This window comes from Camelus dromedarius, chromosome 5 (assembly GCF_036321535.1).
Source record: "Camelus dromedarius isolate mCamDro1 chromosome 5, mCamDro1.pat, whole genome shotgun sequence".
In the NCBI taxonomy this organism is placed as follows: Eukaryota; Metazoa; Chordata; class Mammalia; order Artiodactyla; family Camelidae; genus Camelus; species Camelus dromedarius.
The window spans coordinates 30,151,082-30,172,594 of NC_087440.1; the positions used below are offsets into that span (position 1 = coordinate 30,151,082).

General features: G+C 53.1%; 3 protein-coding genes across 4 annotated transcripts; 1 reads left to right on the forward strand and 2 right to left on the reverse strand.

Moving 5' to 3' along the window:
* Positions 1–2,160: 2,160 nt before the first annotated feature.
* Positions 2,161–9,189, reverse strand: NDRG2 (NDRG family member 2). Of its 2 annotated transcripts, XM_031453405.2 has the most exons (15): positions 9,118–9,189; positions 8,321–8,401; positions 7,463–7,568; positions 7,125–7,245; positions 6,880–6,942; positions 5,853–5,913; positions 5,571–5,657; positions 5,321–5,377; positions 4,939–5,042; positions 4,520–4,564; positions 4,192–4,243; positions 3,890–3,937; positions 3,602–3,637; positions 3,397–3,448; positions 2,161–3,157 (listed from the first exon to the last, which is right to left on the reverse strand). In XM_031453405.2, the coding sequence occupies exons 2-15, from the start codon at positions 8,393–8,395 to the stop codon at positions 2,991–2,993; spliced, it is 1,074 nt and encodes a 357-aa protein (XP_031309265.1). In that variant the 5' UTR covers positions 8,396–8,401; positions 9,118–9,189; the 3' UTR covers positions 2,161–2,990. The 2 variants fall into 2 exon arrangements, with proteins under 2 accessions (XP_031309265.1, XP_064341857.1); XM_064485787.1 differs by lacking the exon at positions 3,602–3,637 and having other exon boundaries at positions 9,118–9,184.
* TPPP2 (tubulin polymerization promoting protein family member 2) lies at positions 9,184–16,301 on the forward strand. Its single transcript, XM_031452760.2, has 4 exons — positions 9,184–9,406; positions 14,582–14,823; positions 15,072–15,225; positions 16,024–16,301. The coding sequence occupies exons 2-4, from the start codon at positions 14,651–14,653 to the stop codon at positions 16,210–16,212; spliced, it is 516 nt and encodes a 171-aa protein (XP_031308620.2). The 5' UTR covers positions 9,184–9,406; positions 14,582–14,650; the 3' UTR covers positions 16,213–16,301.
* A 1,605-nt stretch (positions 16,302–17,906) lies between these two features.
* On the reverse strand, positions 17,907–18,433 carry RNASE13 (ribonuclease A family member 13 (inactive)). The gene has a single exon (XM_064486400.1). It carries the CDS (start codon positions 18,389–18,391, stop codon positions 17,930–17,932), a length of 462 nt encoding a protein of 153 aa, XP_064342470.1. The 5' UTR covers positions 18,392–18,433; the 3' UTR covers positions 17,907–17,929.
* Positions 18,434–21,513: the final 3,080 nt, after the last annotated feature.

The window sequence follows — 21,513 nt, forward strand, 5'->3', positions numbered from 1 at the left end:
CCCTGACCACTAGTGGAGCACTCTCTAAAGCTCAGTGTCTACCCTCCTGCCACAGGTTCACTGTTTTGTGTGTTCCTTCAGAGAATCACCCTTTAATATCTCTTTATGAGTTCCAGAATTTTCAAGCTGACGCCACAAGGCTCTCATCACTGTGTTCTTCTGGTTTTAATCTCCTTACCATTGCACCCTTGCTTAGCTATCTTGGGCTTCTGTCCCTAAAGTCAGGGAAACATTCCTTGAGAACGAGAGGAAGAGAAAAAACAGAGTCCTAGGTCTGAAACCGAGACAAAAAGGAGGTAGTTTGTGGTTCACCTTCTATAAAGTCACCCACCCTCTCATCTGAGCCTCTGATCCAGAGCATGGGCAGGAGCCACAGACCACGGCTGACCATGGTATCAAGCCCTTCCTACATAGCTACATACCTAGCCCATCTCTAGGATCATAAACAACGGGAGATTTAGGAAGAGACCTCGGAGCTGGAGAAAATTAGGAAGAACCATGCCAACCACAAGAGGGCACTGCATCCCCATGGGCTGGCCTGGAACGTGCAGGATCAACAACGAAGAGAGGTCAGACAAGGACAGCAAAACCCCTCTCCCTTGCTCCCGGCAGACAGCATCTCCCCCTCAACCTCGCCCCTGGGTTTCTTATAGATGCAGAGACATCCATCGGAGAGACACACAATCCCCGCTCATTTCACACATCACCTCTGTGGCAGACACATACACGTGCTCTCATATATGTACACACAAATGTAATTTACTCCCTCCTCTGAAGATGACCCTGCTAACAGTGTATCTGTGTAGGTAAATGTACTGAGAGGACCTGCCTTCCCTTCCTTAACACCCAACAGCAGCTGTTGCCAGTCAAGTCTGAGTTCTTTGCCTTTTTCTCGTGTTTTGTTTATCTACGAGTTAGCTGGTCCAATGATTCCAATTATGGTGTTTCTTTTCTTTACTGTGGCACTTAAGCACTCTTTGCTGCCTGCCCTGCGTGTGGTTACCCAACACTCTCGCCATCAATAGCTGCCTCTGTAACCCTGCTGGTCACCTAATACCGCCCCCTTCTGATCCTAGCCTATGGCATTTCAAATAGATTCAGTCCTGTGAGAGAGTGAGGAAACACTCAAGATTTAAGAACATATTTCAGAGGGGAGGGTAGAGCTCAAGTGGCAGTGCTCATGCTCAGCATGCACAAGGTCCTGGGTTCAATTTCCCAGTACCTCCTTTAGAAATAAGTAAACCTGATGACCTTTCCCCCCAAAAAAATTTTTTTTAAAAGGACATATTCCTTGCCCCACTTCCATGTCAGTGTGTCAGCATCAGACACCAAGCTGCATTAGTCCTCGGCCCCGTTCCACTGAGGAGAGTATGAATGCCTGTGCCTGTGGGGTTTCTATAAAGTAGGCTGGCCAGTGACCTTGTAATAATCCATCTGCAGTCGTCTTGCCATTAATGCTGTCAGGTGTCTTCTTGTTTTTCCTTCTTGTTCCCCAAGAGCCCAAGAATCAGCCTGCAATAGCCACAGAATATCTGAAGTCCTCTTGATGATTATTGCTCATACCTGAAGAGCTGCTCTGAGAACCACAAATATAGTCTAGTTAACTCCCTGAGCTCTGGGATTCCAGGGGGAGGAGAAATCGAGAGAAAATCCTTTTTGCTGTGACTCTCCTGAAGGAGTATTCACATTGGGAGCAACTACGAGCAACACAACCCCTCTAGTAACTGCACGAGGCCTACTCTCCTGACTGTAACGAGCCACCCGAAGTGGAACTTAGGTGACCTTCGGAGGATCCTGCTGGAAAATGAGTCACGAGATGCCCTTAGATACTTCAGTGGGCTTTCTGCATTTCCTTGAGGTCTTGATGTTGGTGACATCTCTGAAATCCTACAGCATTTTTCAATCGTCCATCCCACTGATAAGGAAGTCTAAGATCTGAGCAACTCCTCCTGCCCAAACTTGAAAATACTAGCCACATCGAGGACAATACCATTCCGTTGGAATAGGGACCAGCGACTATGTCACCACACTTCGTGAAGCGTCTGTGCTCCATGAGCCCTCTAGCATGGTTTTTGTCACTTTGAGAAGAGAATGTGAGAGCTGGGCAGGGAGAGGGGAGGAAAGGGGGGTATGAGGCAGACATACTCTGACAAAGAAGAATTACGGTGCTCAGATTCCTCTACAGTTTATTGTTACAGCAGTTGTGGGAGACAGGAGGGCACCCTGCACACAGCACACACTGTGGTCAGAGCCCCGAGGCAGCCCCTCCCACACCTACGCCGAGCCCCAAGCAGCCCTGCCCAGCGTGGCTCCCTCCCCCTCCCCACTCTAGACACACAGTACAAGACAGCTACTGAAGTTAGTGCAGCCAGTGGCCCCAGGCCCCCTCCTACTGCCCAGCTCCAACCCCTCCCGCCTGCTGGTTCACTGCCTACCTCCTCCCATTCCAACTTCCGTTTCCACACTGAATGTTTCAGTCACATCCTGAGGACCACTAACCCACCAGCAAGCCTCCCCGTCACACATTCGTTTAGGCCCAGACCCTTCAGATGGCTGAAGGATTCATGAGAAGCCATATCAGCTTTGGTGAGTGGAGCCCCAGACCCAAGCCCCTTACTCTTGCAATACGAGATGTGAAGGGAGAGTCTGGTGGGGGCCCCGCAGACGACAACAACCTCCTATATCCCTTAGCTACAGACACCTGGATTAGGGAGAGGGGATACATGCCTTCTCCATCTTAACACCAAAATGAGACAGAGGGATAATTTATGGGTCTGGGTCCCTAAGAGATATTAGGACCTCTCTCCCAGGAGCTGAGGGGAATCACAGGTTAGAGGTCAAGGTTAAGGTAGCAATCAAAGATCAAGGTCGTCTCCCCACATGATCTGCCCATCTTCCCTTGGTCACTCTGGCCCAGTGCTCTCTGCACCTCCCAGGTTAGTGCTGGGGGAGGTGAGGGCTGGGTCCCACACCAGGGCAACAAGGGTCATTCAACAGGAGACCTCCATGGTGTGCCCCGGGGGCCCTGAAGGGAGAGTCCCAGACTCGCTGCTCTGGGACAGCGTGCGAGAACGGGACCGGTTGCCATCAACGGATGCTGCACTGGTCAGGGAGGCTGTGCGAGACCGGGACAGGCGAGTCATACAGGATGAGGCCACTGTGGAGACAGCAGAATAAGCAGGCAGTCAGAGAGGAGCGGGAAGAGAGCACAGCCACTCAGAGTGGGGCACTTAGGTGGAGAGGAGTGTTACATGGGGCCAGGTCCATGAGCTTGTTTTGGTAGATGGTGGTTAAGTCTGGGAATTAGCCTAAAAGGGTTCCTCCCCCTCAGTGCCCATCCCTCTTCCTGTGCAGCAACCTCTTGTCCTCATGACAGCCTCTGACCCCCATACTCACTGTAGCCCATGCCCTGCAGGAAGTACTTGAAGGCCTCCGTCAGCTTGCCTGGCTGCGGGAGTAAAATGAGCAGAGAGAGAGAGCGAAGGGTGGTTAGAAGCTGAGCTGGAGCCCCAGGCCGTGGCAGGTTAGAGACGGGGTGTGTGGTGAAGGGTCTCATTCAGCGCCACTAAAAGCCCATCCCACGGATGGCAGGGACACTCACCTGAGTCAGCTGGGGCTGACCTCCGGAGTCAGCCATCTGTTCAGGAGAGAGCCATCCAGAAAAAGTGATACGCACGTAAATACAATGAGCCATGCCAAGAGGCAGACAAGGATCTCTCTTCCCCAGGTTCCCCTCTCCAGGCCTTCAGGGTGGTTTTGATTTTCTGACTCCACCCACCCACCTGTTCCCACGCAGGACCCTGGAAGCCTACAAGCTCAATCTAGAGAGGATCTATGGCTCGGGACAAGGGGCCAGGAGTCAGGCCGCGTAGGGAGTAGGGTTACTGACCTTGAGGAAGGAAGTCTGAGTGGGGTCCAGTTTTGAGTTACATTCCACCTGGAGTAAGTAGGAGGCTAAATGAATGAGGTCACACTCCCTGGGGCCCCTCCCATCCAAGGGACCAGGGACCCAGACCCCAGATCCTTTCTCGTCAGCAACCTACCCATTTCCTTTTTACCAGAAATCAACCTCTCATATCCCAAAGTTGCTCTCCCTGACCCAAACAGACCTTGCCTCTTGGCAAGATACACCTCTGACTGCCACCCTAGGACTCCAACCCTCCCTCACCCACCCCAAAATCCCCTACTGACCACTGCATCTTCATGGGGTGCTTGGTCTCCTACCACCAGCATCACAGGGCACCTAGAGGCATAGTGTCGGCGAGCAGGCAGTGAGCCCCTGGCACTCCCTCCCCCGCCTCTTCCCAGAGGAGCAGCTGGAAAACATTGGCTCCAAAGAGGAAACAGCCTTCTGAACCCTGCCAACCCCACCAAGAAGGTTCAAAGGGGGGAGACCTAGAGGGTGGTGACTTGCTAAATAGGACAGGGTGGGAGATGACAAGAAAATTCCCTGGGAAAAGGATGTAAGCACCTAGGAAAGGCCCAGGGAGAGAGGCCAAGCTTTATCCCTAAGTCTTACTTGAGGGTGATGTCGCCTCCACGCTCAAAGTTCAGGTCTCGGCGGCTAAAGAGGGTTTAAAAGAAGAGTAGGAATTTCAGGCAAGCAGTGCTATCCATCCAGATAGAAGCTCTCTTCCCCCATGAGAAAGCTACCTTCCTCCCCCAAATTACAGTCAAATAGTGATGATTACAAGTGGGAACCGAAGGAGAAGGCGGCCGACAGGCCTCAAGCATGAGCCCTATGGTCATTTGTGCCCGAGGTCCCTGGTCACAGGGCAGTGAAGGAGACAGAAGAGCACGAGGACATGAGATCGTCTTACTTCCGAGAATCCAAAATCTAAGGAAGTAACAGGAGAGAGGGGGCCGGCTCCTCACGATTCTCCCCCCAGCGTCTGTCCCGCAGCTGCCCCAGCTGCACACCAAATCCCACCCACTCACTTGTTGTAGCTGTTCCAATACAGTTCGATGTTGTCCAGGTTGGGGGCATGTGCGATGATATTTCTATACTTTTGTATTAACTCGGAATTTCCAGACAGCTCTTCCTGAAGGAAAGAAAAGGGAGAAAAATTAGGGCTGGGAAGAGAAGTCAACAGTTACTAGATGCATATGTGTGACTGAAACGTTATGCTGTATACCAGAAATTGACACACTGTAATTGACTATACTTCAATTAAAAAAATAAAAGTTACTGGATGTGAAGAGGCAAGCCTTCTCCCCCCCCCCCCCCCCCCCCAGATCCCGTCCCAGGTAAGGAGGTCACCTCAGGCATTCCAGTCCCTGCCGGTCCCCTCCACGTCTTCCATTGTCCACAACCACTTACCTGGCTGAAAAGATGTCCAAGGATCATCTCCGAAATGGAAGAGGTGAGGCCTGTTAGCTATGAGGAAAGGGCAGGTGAGAAGGCTCAGGACACTATGAGGAGAAGAGACCCAGGCAAAGTGACACGGCTTCTTCCCTGCTCCATCCCCTGCCTTGAAGCTCGCAGGCCAATCAGTTATGCTCGGAGAGCCTAAATGGACCCATACAAGGGCAAGCCAGCCCTAAATCTCAGCACACAGACCCCTCCAAACCTTGTGAGCCGCCCAGTCCATCCAGCCCTTGGCATTGGGATCGATGTTGATGAGGACAAGACCCTCAACAGTATCCGGGTGGGTAAGCTGAGGGGCAGCGGACAGAAGGGAAATCAGAGGCAGGCACGGACTTATCCCCTCCCCACCAAGCTCACCCATTCCAGGCTCCCCACCCTCGTACCCACCAAGCCAAGCACACCCCCTAGCAAATAATACTCTCCTAATCAGTCTGCCTGGGCCTTGGACCCACCTCTCCCTGTCTGGGGTTTTTTTATGTCTTACAGCATATCGCGACAGGACGTAGGCCCCAGCTCCAACACCAACTCCAATTATTGTGGAGAAACTGTGAAAGGGAAACGTAGGTCTGATAGGCCCCAATGTCCCAAACTGTGGCTCTCCAAACTCCTCTCCCTCCTTCCTAAGGCCACAGTCACAGAGGACAGAAAGGGACCTTCCTTAAATGGGTGGGAGGGAAGAAGCACTGCTGAAAAGGAAGGTGCTGAGGAACTGAAAATGACCCTGGTGGCCAGTGTAGGTCCCTGAAGCCTTTCCCCAGCCCCCTCTGGGAGACCGAGCATCCTGAACAGAAACACCCATCTGCCTGCCAACCAGACAGTTTCCTCTATAGCTCTTTGTCCATCCTCCACTTTCAGAAGCCAGTTCAACTTGCTCTGTTTTAGTTCCTGGTTCCTCTAGAGGAACTAGGAAGAAGGGAACTTGAAAGAGGACGTGGAAAAAAAAAAAAAAAAAGATACAACTTCAGTGAACAACAGGAAGAATGCGGGGGAAGAGAGCCAAAGAAGTGAACCAGAGCTGCCCAGGGCCCCGGTGCCCAGGAAAAGCCAAGCCAAGCCAGGGATGGAGCCCAGGCGCCATCTGCACTAGACGTGCCCTGAGGAGGACTCGCTCAGCTTTCTCTTCCTTCTCCCACTCCTCTTACACACAGGGCACCCGTGCAGCAGGTGTGTGTCTGGAGGAGTCAGAGGGAGTGGGAGGGAAAGACAGGTCTGTCTGGTTCTGCAGGACTACATTGCCGCCTCCGCTTCTTCTCTAAGCTTCCTTCCAGGTCCCTTCTCAGCCTAAGGCAGGGCCCCCCTGCACACAGCTTCCTTTTCCTCTCTCTTCTATCCCTGAGGGCTACTCTGCTGACTCAAGTCAGTTTTCCAAACCCACCCCACTTCTTCTCAACAATCAGAGGAGGGAGGAGGAGGGAGAACTGGCCCAGGAGCCAGGGAGGACACAGGAGTTCTAAGGGCCACCTTGTGCTGGAAAGAGAACTCTGGCTTGGAGGGGTCCCCAGGCCTCTCACTTTAGGTACTGCAGGATGCAAGGGATCATGTCCGCAAGCTGGTCCAGAGATGGGTACTGATACCTGGGGAAGAAAGGAATGTTAAGGAAGATACCAACCTGGCCCCATGGCCCCCACCTCAGTGTCTGCCTCCTCCTTTCCCAGAATCACCACTTGCCCTCCCTCTCCTCCTCCCCTGCTGTGATCTTCCCCACACCTGCCCTGTGCCTCACAGTCTGATGAGGAGGGAAGGAGCTAATCCTCACCCCAGAGGGAACACGGGAGCACCCTCTTCCATTCCAGGGGCGTCCACATGAACCCGCACGAAGTTCTGAATGATTTCCTGCATATCCCCAAATTGAAACAGCGGCTGGAAGCAGGATTTATCTAAAGAGAACCCCCATCACCCCAACAGTAGAATCAGACAGGGAAAACATCCCCAAGTCTGAACCCACCCTCTTTCTTCCATGCCACAGTCAGACTAGGAGAGAACTTCTTGACTTTGCCACATGGCTCCCTTCCTGCCCATTCTGACCCTTCCCCTCACCCTGGGCTTTGACCCTTCCCCCCCAGAAGAAATGGGAGGGCAAGTGAAGGTCCTTACAGTTGAGCCCCACATCATGGTAGGTGAGTATCGCTGGGCGTTTGGGTTTAGGGGTGCCATAGACAGTAAAAGTGACAGAGCCATACGGTGTCTCCACAGAGTGAGTCTGCAGGAAAATAGGTCACCATTAGGTGGGAGTTCGTCTGAGACAAAAAGAGGCAGGAGACTCCACAAAAGTCAGGGAGTTGGGGGGGGCGGGGCCAAGAGAGGAGACGGGGACACAGCATTAGAAATAGCATCGGCAAGAATTTAGTTTAGGAAAATGTGACACTCGAAGATGATTTGGGGGGTGGAAAAGAATAACAAGAGATTGGAGAGCATCAAGGAACTCTGGGAAGGGAGGAGAAAAGAAGGAAAAGGAAGAGATGGGGACCAGAAAGGACTAGAATACAAGGAGAGAAGCAGAGAGAAGAGCCAACTAGGAGCCTTCTCCTTCCTGGGGCAAGGAGAGCCCCTCCTCCTACCTGGGGCTGCCCCCAAGCTGTTACCTGTCCCTGGTCTAGGAGGACTCGGGCAGCTAATTCAGCCTCCTGGAGAGAGACACACACAGACAGATACATACAGAAACACACAGCCATGTAGAGTCAGATGGAGAGACAGACAGGGATAAAGAGAGGTAGGTAAAGAGACCACAGCGACCAAAGACAGAAAGAGATTGACAAAAAGAGACATGGAGAGGATGGAGGTTAGCAGAGTGACCAGACAAAAGCCTGTGCTCTCAATCATGGTGTATGGGGAGAAAAACATGGGTAGACGTGGAGAAAGCAGGAGTACAGGTTAGAAGGAGATCATGAATTTGGGAAGGTAAGAAGTGATGGGGATGCTTGGAGGCCTGGGAGTCAGAGGGTATCTGATAACCTTGGCCACCTCGGGTGTCTGCCCTGGCAACAGCGGCTTCTCCTCCGTGATCTGCACTTCCTGCAGCTCCGCCATGGTGGCCTGGCAGGGTGAGGAAACACGGGGACTGGGGAGGATGCCTCCACACCCCCACATCTCCCAGAACACCTGGCTTCCTCTCTCAGCACCAGACAATGCCGGATGCAGAGGGCCCCAGGGGCTGAAGCCTACTCCAAAACACAGAGAGAGCCTTTCCTGCCCCCAGCTCCAGGCCCAGGCCAATGGGGGGATGGCTTGTGGAAGAGAAATCAGGACACCACTTCCCTTCAGACTGGCCATCCCCAAACCCCCTTCACACCCACACCTCCAAACTCCTCTCCCCTATCCTCACTGGAAATAGTAGGGTGGGGCAGCAGTGTGGCTCAGGTTTCCCAGGCTATCTTTAGGGGCCACCCCATACTCCCAGTTAGCTAGGGGGTGAAACTTGTGGCTCAGTGACTGAATACTCCAAAGATACTAAGGGATGGGTACTGAGAGTTCACCATTAACTGTGACCTTCAGCTAAAGCCCCAAGGTCAGCAGCTCAAAGGGAAAGGGGCTAAAAAAAAGGACTTGAGTAACAGGACCAAGGGGGGAAGGGGGGAAACAAGATAAGAGGGACAAGGGACATCTGTGTCCAATTGACCAAGTGCTTCCCTTCCTCCCAAGACTCTTCCTCCAGACTGTGAATAAATTAGTATATATTCAACCTAAGCAGAGCCAAAGAGGGGCCAAGCACCTGTGCAGACCTGCAGCCTTGGGGGGGTGGGGTCACTTACTGGGCTCCTATTGGCTGGATGCAGTGGGGTTAGGGGTCAGGGTTCTCACTCCTCCTGGCTCTGGGGTCTGAGAAAACAAAGCAATGAGGTGAATGACATGGGAGACAGACCCTGGGTCGTTTAGGGACAGAAAGCCTAAGCCAAAACCTGGACTATCTGGGTCACCAATCCTTGCCGGGTCACTAACCCTCCCCATTATGTACCCCCGAGTCCAGTCAACAAGTCTTCTCTAGGCATCAGTCAGAATCAATACAAGCTGGAGGGGCCTGCGGCGCAACACAAAGAACAGGTACCAGTCCAGGCTGGGGCGGTGGGGGGGGGGGGGGGAGAAGGAAGTGCTGATGTGGAGGAAGGAGCGTGGCTTGTATCAGAACCTCCGGATTCTAGTCCCAGCTCTGCCGTTACCAGCGTGACCTTGGCTCAGTCTGTCACTTCTCTTGCCTTCAGTTTATTTGCAAACGAAGTGGGGACTAGAGGATCCCCAAGATTTTTTACAGCTTTCGAGTAAGATGGGGGTGTCAGAACACGATTGTTTTTCTCCACCATTTAAATTTTTTTTCTTTCTCAAGCCTGGTGCCTTTGCTTCTCTCCTCCACCCAGTCTCGGTGTGGGTCCCCGCGAGTGGAGAAGGAGGGTGAGGGGCGGTCCCACAATCTCCTCCCAGCCTCCCCCGACGACCCGCAAGGGTCAAGTGCCAGCTGGGAAGGGATGGGTAGGACAGATGGGACTGGCTGGGCCCAGCCCCCGGTATCTGAACCTACGAGTCCCTTCGCTGCGCGTCCGCGTGAGGGCTGACACGCTCGCGCGGCGGGCGCCGAGCGCCCTGGACCCTGGACACCACCTCACGCACGCCCCAAACACGCCCTGCAGCCCGCGGAGCCTCCGCCTTTGTGCGCAGCAGCCCAGCGCCCCGCCTTGCGGGCCCCTTCCCGCAAGCCGTCGACTCCGAGCGCTGGGGATCAAACCGCCCCCCGGCCCGGCTGGCGCCATCCAGGGTCCTAGTCCCTCGCCCGCCCTTCCCCCTACCTGCTGCCGCGGCGGCCTCTTCCACCTTCACTTGCCTTTGACTCTCCGGCCCGCCCCGGCCCGGGCTCCCCACAGGCCCGCCCCCGGCCCGCCCCAGCCCGCCCACGGCCCGCCAGCTCCCAGCGGACCCGCCCCGGACCCCCTGTAAACACGCCCCCCTTCACCCCGCCCAGGCTGCCTGCGGCTCTGGGAGGGGCTGTGCTGGGGGCCGGAGGGGCACTCTAAAGAAAGCCAACTGCTGGGTGCTTCCAGGTTCTGCCCTCGCTCCCCACAACATTCCCCCTCCCCCGCAACGGGGCGGCTGTGGGGCGTGCGGGGATCCCTTAGTCCTGCGGGGGATCCCCACGCCCGTTCTCAACCCCGCCCCCACCCGTGACCTGGCTCTGCCTGTCGCGCTTTGGCCCCTTCCTTCGCCTCCAGACACAGTGGTGGGAACGGGTAGAAGGGAGATGAATCCCGGGTGCTGGCACCCCACGAATTCGACTCCGCCCAGACAGAAACAGAGAACTAGGTTAAGGAAAGATCACTGCTGAGGAGGCAGGGGTCTCTCCCGCCGGGAGGGGAAGGTGTGCCTGCACGAACTTGGTGGGGGGGGACGTCGAGGGCGCAGGAAGTTCCAACTCCGGGGTGCTCAGGGTCCTGGTACCTCCTCTCTCTGCTGTGTCCCGACGCCTGTGCTCCGGCTGCTCCCTGAGAAGTTGGAAAACAAGGCGGGGAGGGGGGTGGGGAATGCAGGGGGCCGCTATAAATAGAGGAAGATCGCGGGAGGGGGGGAGTGGATGGCCAACGAGGACTCCCGGGTCAAGGCCCCAAGGGGGGGCGGAGGAGGAGCCAGGGACCCCCAGGAGTTCTGACTCTTGGGTAAACAGGCGCAGGGGTGGAGTTAACTTTGTGGAGGTGGAGTAGGGGCTTGGGGAGGACGCAGTGTCCCGGGCTGGGACCCAAGAGACCCTGTGGCTTCAGTGCTAACCCCTTCTAGTCTGGCCCAGAGAAGGAGGGTGAGACCAGCTCGGCCGGGCTGAATCGCATTGCCCAGGCGATGGTTTCTCAGGGACTGCTGCGTCTCCCTCAGGGCCCGGGTGGGTTTGATACCCTAGACTCCTCACTCACCCTGTCCTCCCTCCACCTAGTTGCACCCTCCCTGTGCCCCTAAGAGGAAAGCCACCTGGAATGGGATAGTTATGTGGCTAAGGGGATTTGCAGTTGTCTTAGACAAAAGGAAACCAGAGTGAATTCCTCTCTACCTGCACCCCTTCCAGCTCCCCTCCCCCCAGGGTCCCCGCCCCATCCATCCTCCTTCGGCCTGGTTCCTGAGTTGCCATTTGGGGGCTGGGCGCCAGGCCAGTTGGGAACAATGGCCAATGGAACTGGAGCTGCCAATTGCAACACCAGCTCAGACTGCCCCCCCAAGACCCCCAAATTGCCTTCCCCCTCCTGCCTGGGAACCACCACCCACCACCCCCCTAACCACCCACATCCCCTCTCATCCAAGGAACATCAATGCCCCTTTCATCCCCACTTGGCAGGGTCTATTGGAAAGGAGGAGCCAAGAGGGAGGAGGTGACCGGGAGTAGAGCTGGTCAGGATCAAATCCAGCTTTCAACAACCCCAAATCTAAAGGACTCCCCTACATCCCCCAATTTGGAGCATCTAAGTTTTCCTCTGTTCCCTTCCCCCACTCCCTTCATAACTATTTACCCCGAAGCTGGGCACCCTGGCTCCTCGCCTAGTCCCCTTTCCCCTCTGGATGCCAGTTTAACACTCTCCAGGACAAGGAAAAGCCTGCTGGAATTAGGAACCTAGGTAGAGATGCATAGGACAGGAGAGAGATCTCCCCAGCCTTACTGGAACTGGGGAAGAAAGAGAGCCTAGTGTGAGAACGTCTGCCTGCAGCCTCCTCTGATGTGTCTAAAGTAGTCTTACTTGGAGTGGGGGAGGGAAGGACCTGGAGGTTCCAGCATCTAAATTCGTCTCTGGGTCAGGATGACTCAGGGGGAACCTGATAAGGGGCCTACTCAGGGGTGTGAGGCAGCCAGGAGGTGGGAAATTTCCACTGGGATCTGTTTGCTTCCTAGGACTAGGGGTCTCAGCCTGCCACAGTCAGTAATGCGGCTGCTTCTGCTCTAAGATGGGGTTCCTCCTCCCCTGTCAGGGCAGGTCTCAGTCGGGCCCAGGTGTCAGTGCCCCAACAAGAATAATCTAACTCTCTAACTTCCTTCTCTGGGCCAGAAGCAGCTTCAAACTATGCCTTCCAGTAAGCAATGGCTTTAAGTACCTGCTCTGTGCAAACCTCTGTATAGATGGAGTTCAAAGAAGTGTGAAACCTAGTCCTACCCTCTCCAGAAGCTTAGGATGGAGTAGTTAAGAGAAGATGCAAAGACAGAAAAAGTGAAGAAGAATAATGTGTATAGAAGATTAATTGTTTAGACAATAGTCCTATAGCAATAGTTTCCCACTCTTCTCAAGTGGGAGATCAGACGTCCATTTCCATATGATGGTTTTAGTATCTCCTGATGGGGACAAACCATGAGTTCAGCCATACTTTCAAATAAGTGTGTACAGTTTTCTGATAATCACATCTGTGTATACAGTAATGCCTACAAGTGCAAAGCTTCTTATTCACTCAGTCTATGGCCAATCGTCTGTGTGTATATAGCTGTCCAGAGGCCGTTGCAATCATTCAGAAACCCTCGCCCCAGGAGGCTGCAGCCCACAGGCTAGGAACCGTTATCTTAGTATAATTCAGAGAAGGAAATGGGTTTTGTTTCTAGGATAAACCACCCTACAAGGAATAAAACAATGGAGTATTTGAGTGGGAAGAAGGGGCGTTCTATCCAGGCAGAGAGAGATCATGAGGGAAGGTTTGGGGAAAGAAATACACAAGTTACTTTGAAGAACTGAATAGTAGCTATTATGTGCAAGGTAATTCCCATATATTATCCTCTAGTATTATAAAGTAAGTTTTATTGTCCTCACTGTGCACATGAGGAAATTGAAGCTCAGAGATGTTTAGTGACTTGCCCAAGGCCACACAGCTAGTAAATGACATTATCTAGGACTTAAATCCCCACCCAAATTTATTCCACTCCAAGGTTATTCTCTTTCTGCTAGGCTCCAGTTCGCCTCTGAAGCGTAGAGTGATTAGGCCATTCTGGCCACAGATGAAAAGTAATATTGATTCAAAATGGGTGGTGTTTGGTAAGGTAGATTGGAGCCAAATGTAAAGGTCCTTGAATGACAGGCAAAACGTTTTGGCACTAAAGATCCATGAGTGTTTTTGAGTGGGAACGTTGAATAAAAAATCGTTTCGTGAGAATTAATCTGATGGGAGGGTAAATAGATATGGGTTATCAGGTAGGGAGTGTGAAGAATTTGACTTAGGTCATTTAGAAGCCAGGGTAATCAACCAGGTGTGAGATGATAGGGACCTGAATAAGTGAGTGAGTAACAGGAATGGAAAGAAAGGAATGGATTTATAAGACAGGAGAAAAACATTTATAGGAATTAGTGACCGTTTAGCTAGGAAGAGGAGGGAAGTCACCGACCTAGTTGCTCTGTTTTAGGGCCCCTGAAGTTCATCCATCCATATGTTTTCTGACCAGGGAAAGGGCCAAAGAGAAACCCTTGAGGAACATCCTTGGCCTGAACAGAAACTTCACCAGAAGATTTTCAGAGTCTGAGGCTCACCCTCCCCCTGATCAGCCCAGATCTATGACCCTCCAAGGCCTGTGCTCTTTCCATGTTGGACCCAACATTGGAAGCCATTTAGAGTTCCTATTGAGCTTGGTCTGCCAAGGCCAGTGAGATCCTCCATGTTGGTCATTAACCCAGGCCTGGAGACTAGAAAAAGGGGCAATGTTGGACTGATGTCAACCTGTTTTCATTAACTCCTTCCCTGAGCTCTTTGCAGCTTTTGTTGAGCGACTGAGCATAAGGCAATTTTATGACCCCGAGGACTGGGTCAAGTAGGGCAGACTCCATAAGGGAAGCTTGATCAGCTGGAGCGATCAGGAGGCTGGCAGCACACTCAATGCAGCATGCGAGGTAGGGACCAAAGAACCCCTCCCCCAAAGATTAGGGACTGACAGTGATGTCACATAAACACTGCTGAGGTCATAGAATCTTCCTCTCCTCCCCTGTCTCCCCACTGCCACCCAGTCTCCCAAGCCAGCTGGCTCCCACTTATCTGCACACACTTACATACAAAGGCTGGGAAGGGTCAGACACCATCCAGGCACTCTCAGGTACACAAAAGAGGTAGGGAAGTGGTTGGTGGTGGTGATTATTCAGTAGGTAGGATCCACACTAGTATCCTTTGTGCTGGAAACAGTAAGTAGGATGGGAGTCAGAGGGAAGTCAGAGAGGGATAGGGAGAAGGGGGGTTGTTCCTGTTGCTGATTCTGATTTTATTTTAACCCCCATCCTTTTTACTCTTCAGTCCTCCCTTCCCCTCCTCCCTCACCCCCAAGTCTCCCCCCCTACTGTCCTCCCCAACCCCCGACTGACCATGGCATCAGAAGCAGAAGGAACCTTCCAGCGGTTTGCCGTCTTTGGAGAATCGTCAAGCAGTGGCACTGAAATGAACAACAAGAACTTCTCCAAGCTGTGCAAAGACTGTGGCATCATGGACGGCAAGACGGTCACCTCCACTGATGTGGACATCGTGTTCAGCAAAGTCAAGTAAGGGACCAAAGACGGGACTAGGGGTGTGGAGTAGAACAAACAAGGTAGTGGGACTTGGAAGGGTTTATGTGGGAGAGCATTGGTGACAGGTCTCCTGAGCACCTGCTGGGTGCCCAGCACTGTGCGATACCCTGTTCTTAAGACACTCAGAGTCAAGAAGCCCTTTCTGAGTAAGGGGAGGGTTAGACCTTAGAAGGTGATGAGTTCATGTTCCAGAATTCCTGGATTTCTGTCTGACTGACCAGGGCCAAGAATGCCCGAACCATCACATTCCAGCAGTTCCAGGAGGCAATGAAGGAACTGGGCCAGAAGCGGTTCAAGGGAAAGAGCCCGGATGAAGCCCTGGAGAACATTTATAGACTCATGGAGGGCAAGGACCCAGCTACCACCGGTGTTACTGTGAGTAACATTCTTCATTCCTCACCCTGGAACCTAGTTCCCTGAGTCCCTGCTGCTTCTCTCTTGCCGATGTCCCTCACCCTTGCCAACAGTGCCACTGTAGGAAGACAGGGCAGAGAGCTTCTGAGCACTGTTGGTATTGAAACAGACTTTAGAGATCATCTAGTCATTTCAGAGGTGAGGAAAGCGTGAGAGGAAGTGACTAACCCAAGGTCCACAGCTCTTTTCATAGTAAAACTTAGACTCATTTTGAAGTGTCCAGTATCTGAGTCAGGCAACTGGAGCCTGGTGGTTTTGGGGGGACACTGAGTGCAGAGGACTTGGCACCTGATCCCCTCTCCTCTTCCTGCTCTTATATGAGGTCTAATATCTGACTTCCTGCCTCTCATCCACCCTCTGTTCTTTATTTGTCCCCTCTCTACTAAAAGCTCTTTCTACTCCAGGTTTTCAATAGGGCCTTCCCAGTAGGACAGACTTCGCATTTTAGGTCGGCCGTTGAAGTCCTCCAGCTACAGCCTAGTCAAAACAGCCCCTCTGGAAGTAGAAAGACACACACACACACACACACACACACACACCCGACTCGTTCCCATACAGCAGACTCCTCCTCCTCCTCCTCAAGGGGATGGTTCTCATCATAGCTGCTGCCACAACTGCATCTGGGCCCTAAGCAAGCGGCACGATGCCAAGGGCTGTACAAGGGCTGGGAGAACTAGTGGAATCAAAGGCCCTCCTTAGAGAAGGGGCGTGGTCATGGGGGGAAAGGGAGAAGGATCAGACTTACCCTCTGGCTTGCAGAAAGCAACGACAGTGGGAGGGGTGAGCCGGCTGACCGACACCAGCAAGTACACAGGCACCCACAAGGAGCGCTTTGACGAGAGCGGCAAGGGCAAGGGCATCGCGGGCCGGGAAGACGTGACTGACAGCTCAGGCTATGTGAGTGGCTACAAGGGTGCTGGCACCTATGATAAGAAGGGCAGCCGCTAGGGAGTAGCCTCGTGTGGGCCTGGCAGCCTTGGCCCTGCATCTTTAACACCAGGGAGCTTGGGGAGCAATAAACATCTGTGTGTGCAGCAGCCCGTGAGTTCTGTCTTCCACCAGGGGGAGGGACGGTGGGGCCCTTGGGGTAGAAACAGAGAGAGGAGCCGAGAAACCCGAGGGAAGGGGTTCCCAGCACTACGCTTTACTCTACTGGCCCCGTGCCTTCCCGCCATTAGGAAGCATCCCCCTCAACAACTGCTTCTAAGAACATGGCTAAGGAGTACATTCAGAGATAAGAGATCAACCCTATATGGAGGTAAAAGTATTTGCTACTTACGTTCACACGTTACCAGTATCCATCTCCCCCTACCTCCCCAAGGGGAGGAGCAATTGCTGATTTGACATAGCAGGACGCAGATACTAGCAACTCGACCCTCCCCTGTCCCTCCACCTTCCTCATCTGTTGCAATCCATGTTTTGTTGGGGAAGAAATAGAAGCCAGAGATGGTGGACCAAGGATCTATTAGGAGATTGTCCTACAGCTGACGGAGAGAGATAACCCATTTTCAACACCCATCTGGAACTGAGTTTTACCCACCCCACCCCCATCGTGGTAGACATGGAACAGAAGATCCTACGGCCTGCGAAGGATGGCCCAGGAAATGGCCAGAGGTGGGTCACCTCCAGGACTCTGAGAGTAGGAGTTCTGGTGCATTGAGGAACAAGGAATGACATCAGAACTGATTCAGATGTGGGTTTTTTTTTTTATCTTTTTATTTTGAAATGACTATAGATCCCCAGGAAGATGCTAAAAGTACAGAGAGGCCCCATGTACCCTTCACCCCATGTCATCCCATGGTTATATTTTACGTAATTCAGATATGGTTTTAAAACCTTCTGTGACTACAGCTAGACCCACTTCACCCACGCCTTGTCAGAGGCAGATCCTGGAGTCTGGGGGAATGTGAGGAGGAGCTTTGGGAAGGAAAGGGATGCAGGAAGATAACGTGAAGCTCCAGTGAGCCAAGGTGAGAAGGATGGAAGGAAAAGAATACAAGGCGATGAAAGAGGTTGGGAGTGTTGGGGAGAGACTGCACTCTCCAGAGCAGAAGAGATGTATTCCGCAAAGACGAAATCAATGATTCCATCGAGAGGAGCAGACTGAGAACAGAGGGGGCCCCTGGAGAAATGAAGCTAATATGAGTATAAGACACTCAGGGAGGCTCCTATAGCTAGAGGTACCCACCACGTGGGTGAGTGCGTGGAGGGACTCATTAGGGAAATGGGGAGGATTGAGAAGGGAAGGCTGGTAGGGATGGGGATTTGAGACCCGGAACTGGTGCCTGTTGCCATGGTGTGAGCCGAGGCTCTGGGCCTCCATCCAGGATTCAGGATCTGGCCCAGTAGATGGACAGTCACTGCCAACTGGACACAGTCAGCTTCTTGGGTGGGTAAAACTGTCTGTGGGAGAGGGAGGATGGGGGTAGGGATGGGTGGGGGTGGGGAGGTAAACAAGTTAGAAAAAGCCTAGAAGACAATACAACTTTGCATGGTGACCAAAGCTCTGGACATTTTTCCTACGTCCCTTGGTCTCCTGGGAGGGGCCCTGCCTACCTTTGAAGCCAGAGAGGAAGCCTGGTACCAGGGATCAGAGCTTTGGGAGTGGGGACAGGCTGGTCTGCAGTGGTGGTAGCGGGTGGTTCAGACCAAAAGCCTCCCTTGCCTAGTAGAGGCCAATGATATCCATCGGCTCAGCATCGTACTGCTGGGAGCAGAGCAGATAGAGCCTCTGGTTGGTCAGAGTGCCGTTGTAGTGGCAGCTGGTGGGCGTGTCTCCCTTGTTTAGTTTGCAGATGGTGAGGGGGAAGGAGTCTTGGGTGAGAGTGCAGTATTCATTGTAATTCTCACAGAAGCTCTCGCTGTACTTGCAGAGCTTCCCGATGGCTTTCCAAGGGGCATGTAGCACATAGTGGACCTTTGGGCAGTGCCAGGTCTGTTGCCTGCCCCGCACGTAGGCCATCAGACCGTTACAGTAGCCGCGGAAGCCTTTTGCGTAGTTAGCCCTGGGATAGTCGATGTGTAAGGTGCGGAAGTTCTCAATGGCCACCTGGAGCTCGATGTTTTCAACCCAAGTTGGTGCTAGAACAAGCTGGAGGAACAGGAGTTGGGTCACAGGAAGTGCCATTCCTCCTGCTGGTAGAATGAAGGTGGTTGGAGGCAGAGGTGGGCCTACAGTGTGCCCCCAGCCTTCCCCGTGTGCCTTCCCCTCTACCCACAAACTGGACTGTCCCAGAGGTCATCTGGCCCAAGTCCTCATGCTTCAAAGAGGGGGGACACTGGCCCAACTGGTCAGCCACCTTTAGCCATTCCCCTCCTCTCCCTTGGTCTACCTTAGGGCCTCAGCCTCACCCAGTCCGTGAGCTGTAACACTTACAGAACAAGAGGTCCAACTGGTCCTTGGCTGAGACTCTTCCCAGTTATCCCTGGCCCGGTTAATCCTTCTGGTAAAAATGCAGAGGGCCCAGAGGGACAGGCTCACCCACAGCTGTCTGACGGCCGCCGGGAAGGACAGGCGCTGGAAGGCAGCAGGGCCGTGGTACGGATTCTTCTTGCCTCAGACCAAGGACAGCCCAGAGGTGAGAGGAGGCTGGAAAGGTGTCTGGATAAAGACGAGTCTCCAAGGAGGGAGTGTCCCCTGGGTTTGAGGAGCCCCTGTGCTGAGGGGGTTGGAGGAGTGGGAAGAAAGAGACATTGCTTTCTTGTCTCCTCCTCTGTGATGTCATCAGAACACTTAGTTCCAACCTCCTTGCCAGAAGTCCCCAAGTTCTTGGGCTTCCTTTGATGTCGTCTCTGGTTCATAGGCCCCACGTCTGCAGAAACGTGAGAAGGAAAGCATTGTCATGTTTCTGAGAAACAAAGCAATGCTTATTCCTGACCCTCAGAGAACAGAGGGTCTGCCCCTCTCTCATCCAACTCATGGAAATTTAAGGGGGCCGTGGACACAAGGGCTTCCCGCCTGAGTGCTGGGCTGAGCATCAAAGACCTCCTTGTGGACCCCTCACTGTCCCCATCATCAACTTGACTCCAATCGTGATCACACTGACACTCTTACCTGTAATCTCAGGCCCTCTCAGGATCACAGCACTCCTGGAAATGTATGGAAATGTATGTAGGCTGACCCGGAAGCCTCAGACTTGTCAGGTGGGATTAGACAGACAGCATAGCCAGGACTTGAGGCGGTGCGGGCCGCCTGAGCCCAGCAGGTCAGATTCACGCTGGAGTTTATCACGCTGGGGAAAGGGCCAGGCTCCTAACTCTTTTCCGTCAACACCTGCCCTTTCATCAGAACCAGAGAGCTAGCTCCCTAGGGCCTGCCAGCCACATTCCTTGATTTCCACAGGCCTCTGGGCCTTGTCTTCCTGCAGGTGTTGTCCCGGTTGTGAGCTTAGGACAGCCTACTCCCCTCTGTCCCTGGAGAGCAGGACACGGGAGTCAGAACGGAGAACCCTGAGTGTTCCAAGGCAGGGCGTAGTTCAGGAGGGGTGGGGGTGCGCAGAGAGACATATGGTTGTTCCTCCTTCACGGCCCCCTTCAACTTGCTCTTTCTGCCAGCACCAACTGGAGTCCAAAACCGTGCCCATCCTCCCCCAACTTGCTTTTCCTCCTGTGTTGTCTGTTTCCTCGGTTACCTATGCAAGAAATCTCAGCCTGAGCCCCGACCCCTCCCTCTCCCTAACCCCACCTGTTGGGAGGCAGGACTGCATGGTGGTTAAGAGCAAAGCTTTTGAGTAAAACAGACCAGGAATTGATTCCCAGCTCTGCTGTTTCCAGGCTGGGCACCACCAGTCTAAGTTTACTAGGCCAGGACGAGCTTCGATTGCCTCATCTGTTAATGAGGATACTGTTCTGTGTCTCGTGGTAGTATTAAGGTTCATTAAGATGCATCTCAGGAGCGCTTAGCCCACAGCCTGGCACATACTGAGTACTCGACATGATCATGAGCCCACCAGTATGCAGCCCTACCAATATTTTTTTTAAAATATGTATGGACTCCCTAGATGTCTTATGGAGTTTAATTATCAACCACTCACATACATTTTTAGTAGGAAATGTTAAGCCATTTTTAGTTTTTTTGCACATATGTTGCACATCTGGCTGATGATGCAAAGATTCTCAGCATTACACAGTTAAGTTGGGCTGCACCCATCCCTTTAATTTTTTGTTTTTAATGGAGGTACTGGGGATTGAACCCAGGACTTGTACATGCTAAGTGTTCGCTCTACCACTGAACTGTACCCACCCCCTAGCCCTGCCAATCTTAACTAAAACTTTTCCCGAACCTGTCTCTTCCATTTCTATTTCTTCCCCTGCTCAGGCTCTCCCCTCTCCTGGACACCCACACACCCTGCAACTCCAGAAGGGCTCTACACCTCAGAGGACAGAAGACATCCATGACCTGGCCCCCAGCATGTCTCCAACTGCATCTCCATCCCTGCCTGCTTCCCCCTTGGTGCCCCTCCCTCCCCCCACCTCTAGCTCTTCTTGTCTCCTCCACTCTGAATGCTGCTCTTCCCCTCCTGCTCTCCCCTCATCAGTCCCACTGAGCTACCCCATCGGAGGATCAGCCCAGAGGTCCTGTTTAAGAAGCCTCTGTTTGGAGGACCTCCCCAGGGAAGTGTACCCAGCCAAGCAGGTGAGGATGAAGCCGCAGGCAGGTGGCTCATCTATATCCTCAGGCTGGTCTTTAAGCCAGCGCCCACTGGGAGCCCGTGCAAGGTGGTGCGTGAGCCTGGCTGACTCTCGTCTTTGTTCTGAGGAAGCTATCACTCTGTGGTCCCAGCCTCAGAGTGTGCCACCTCTTCCCTATTTGCTCAAAGCGCAGCTTCCCTGAGAAGAGGAAGGGGCTTTTCATGCTTCTTGGCCTTCCTATTCCTTGCTTCACTACCCACCCACCACCACTCACCTCCCCACACGCTATTAAGGAAATGGACCAGCACGTTGCAGAGGAGAGTTTAGGGCTTGATATCAAATAACCTACTGAGCTTTTGTTTCATCTTCTATAAAAGGGGACTGATGCCTGCCTTACCTTATGAGGCTGCAAGAATAAAATCAGATGGTCAGTATGGAAGTGCCTTTTAACCACTAAACGATATAAAAGTGGAAAAGTGGGCATGGTCTTCCAGGTCCTGTACCAACTCACTTTATTCCCTTCAACTCACTTAACATCTGCAGAGTCTCTTATATCCCCCTAATGAGCCAAGTGACCTCCCCGTATCTCCGCTCTGCCAATCTAGAGACCCTCTCACA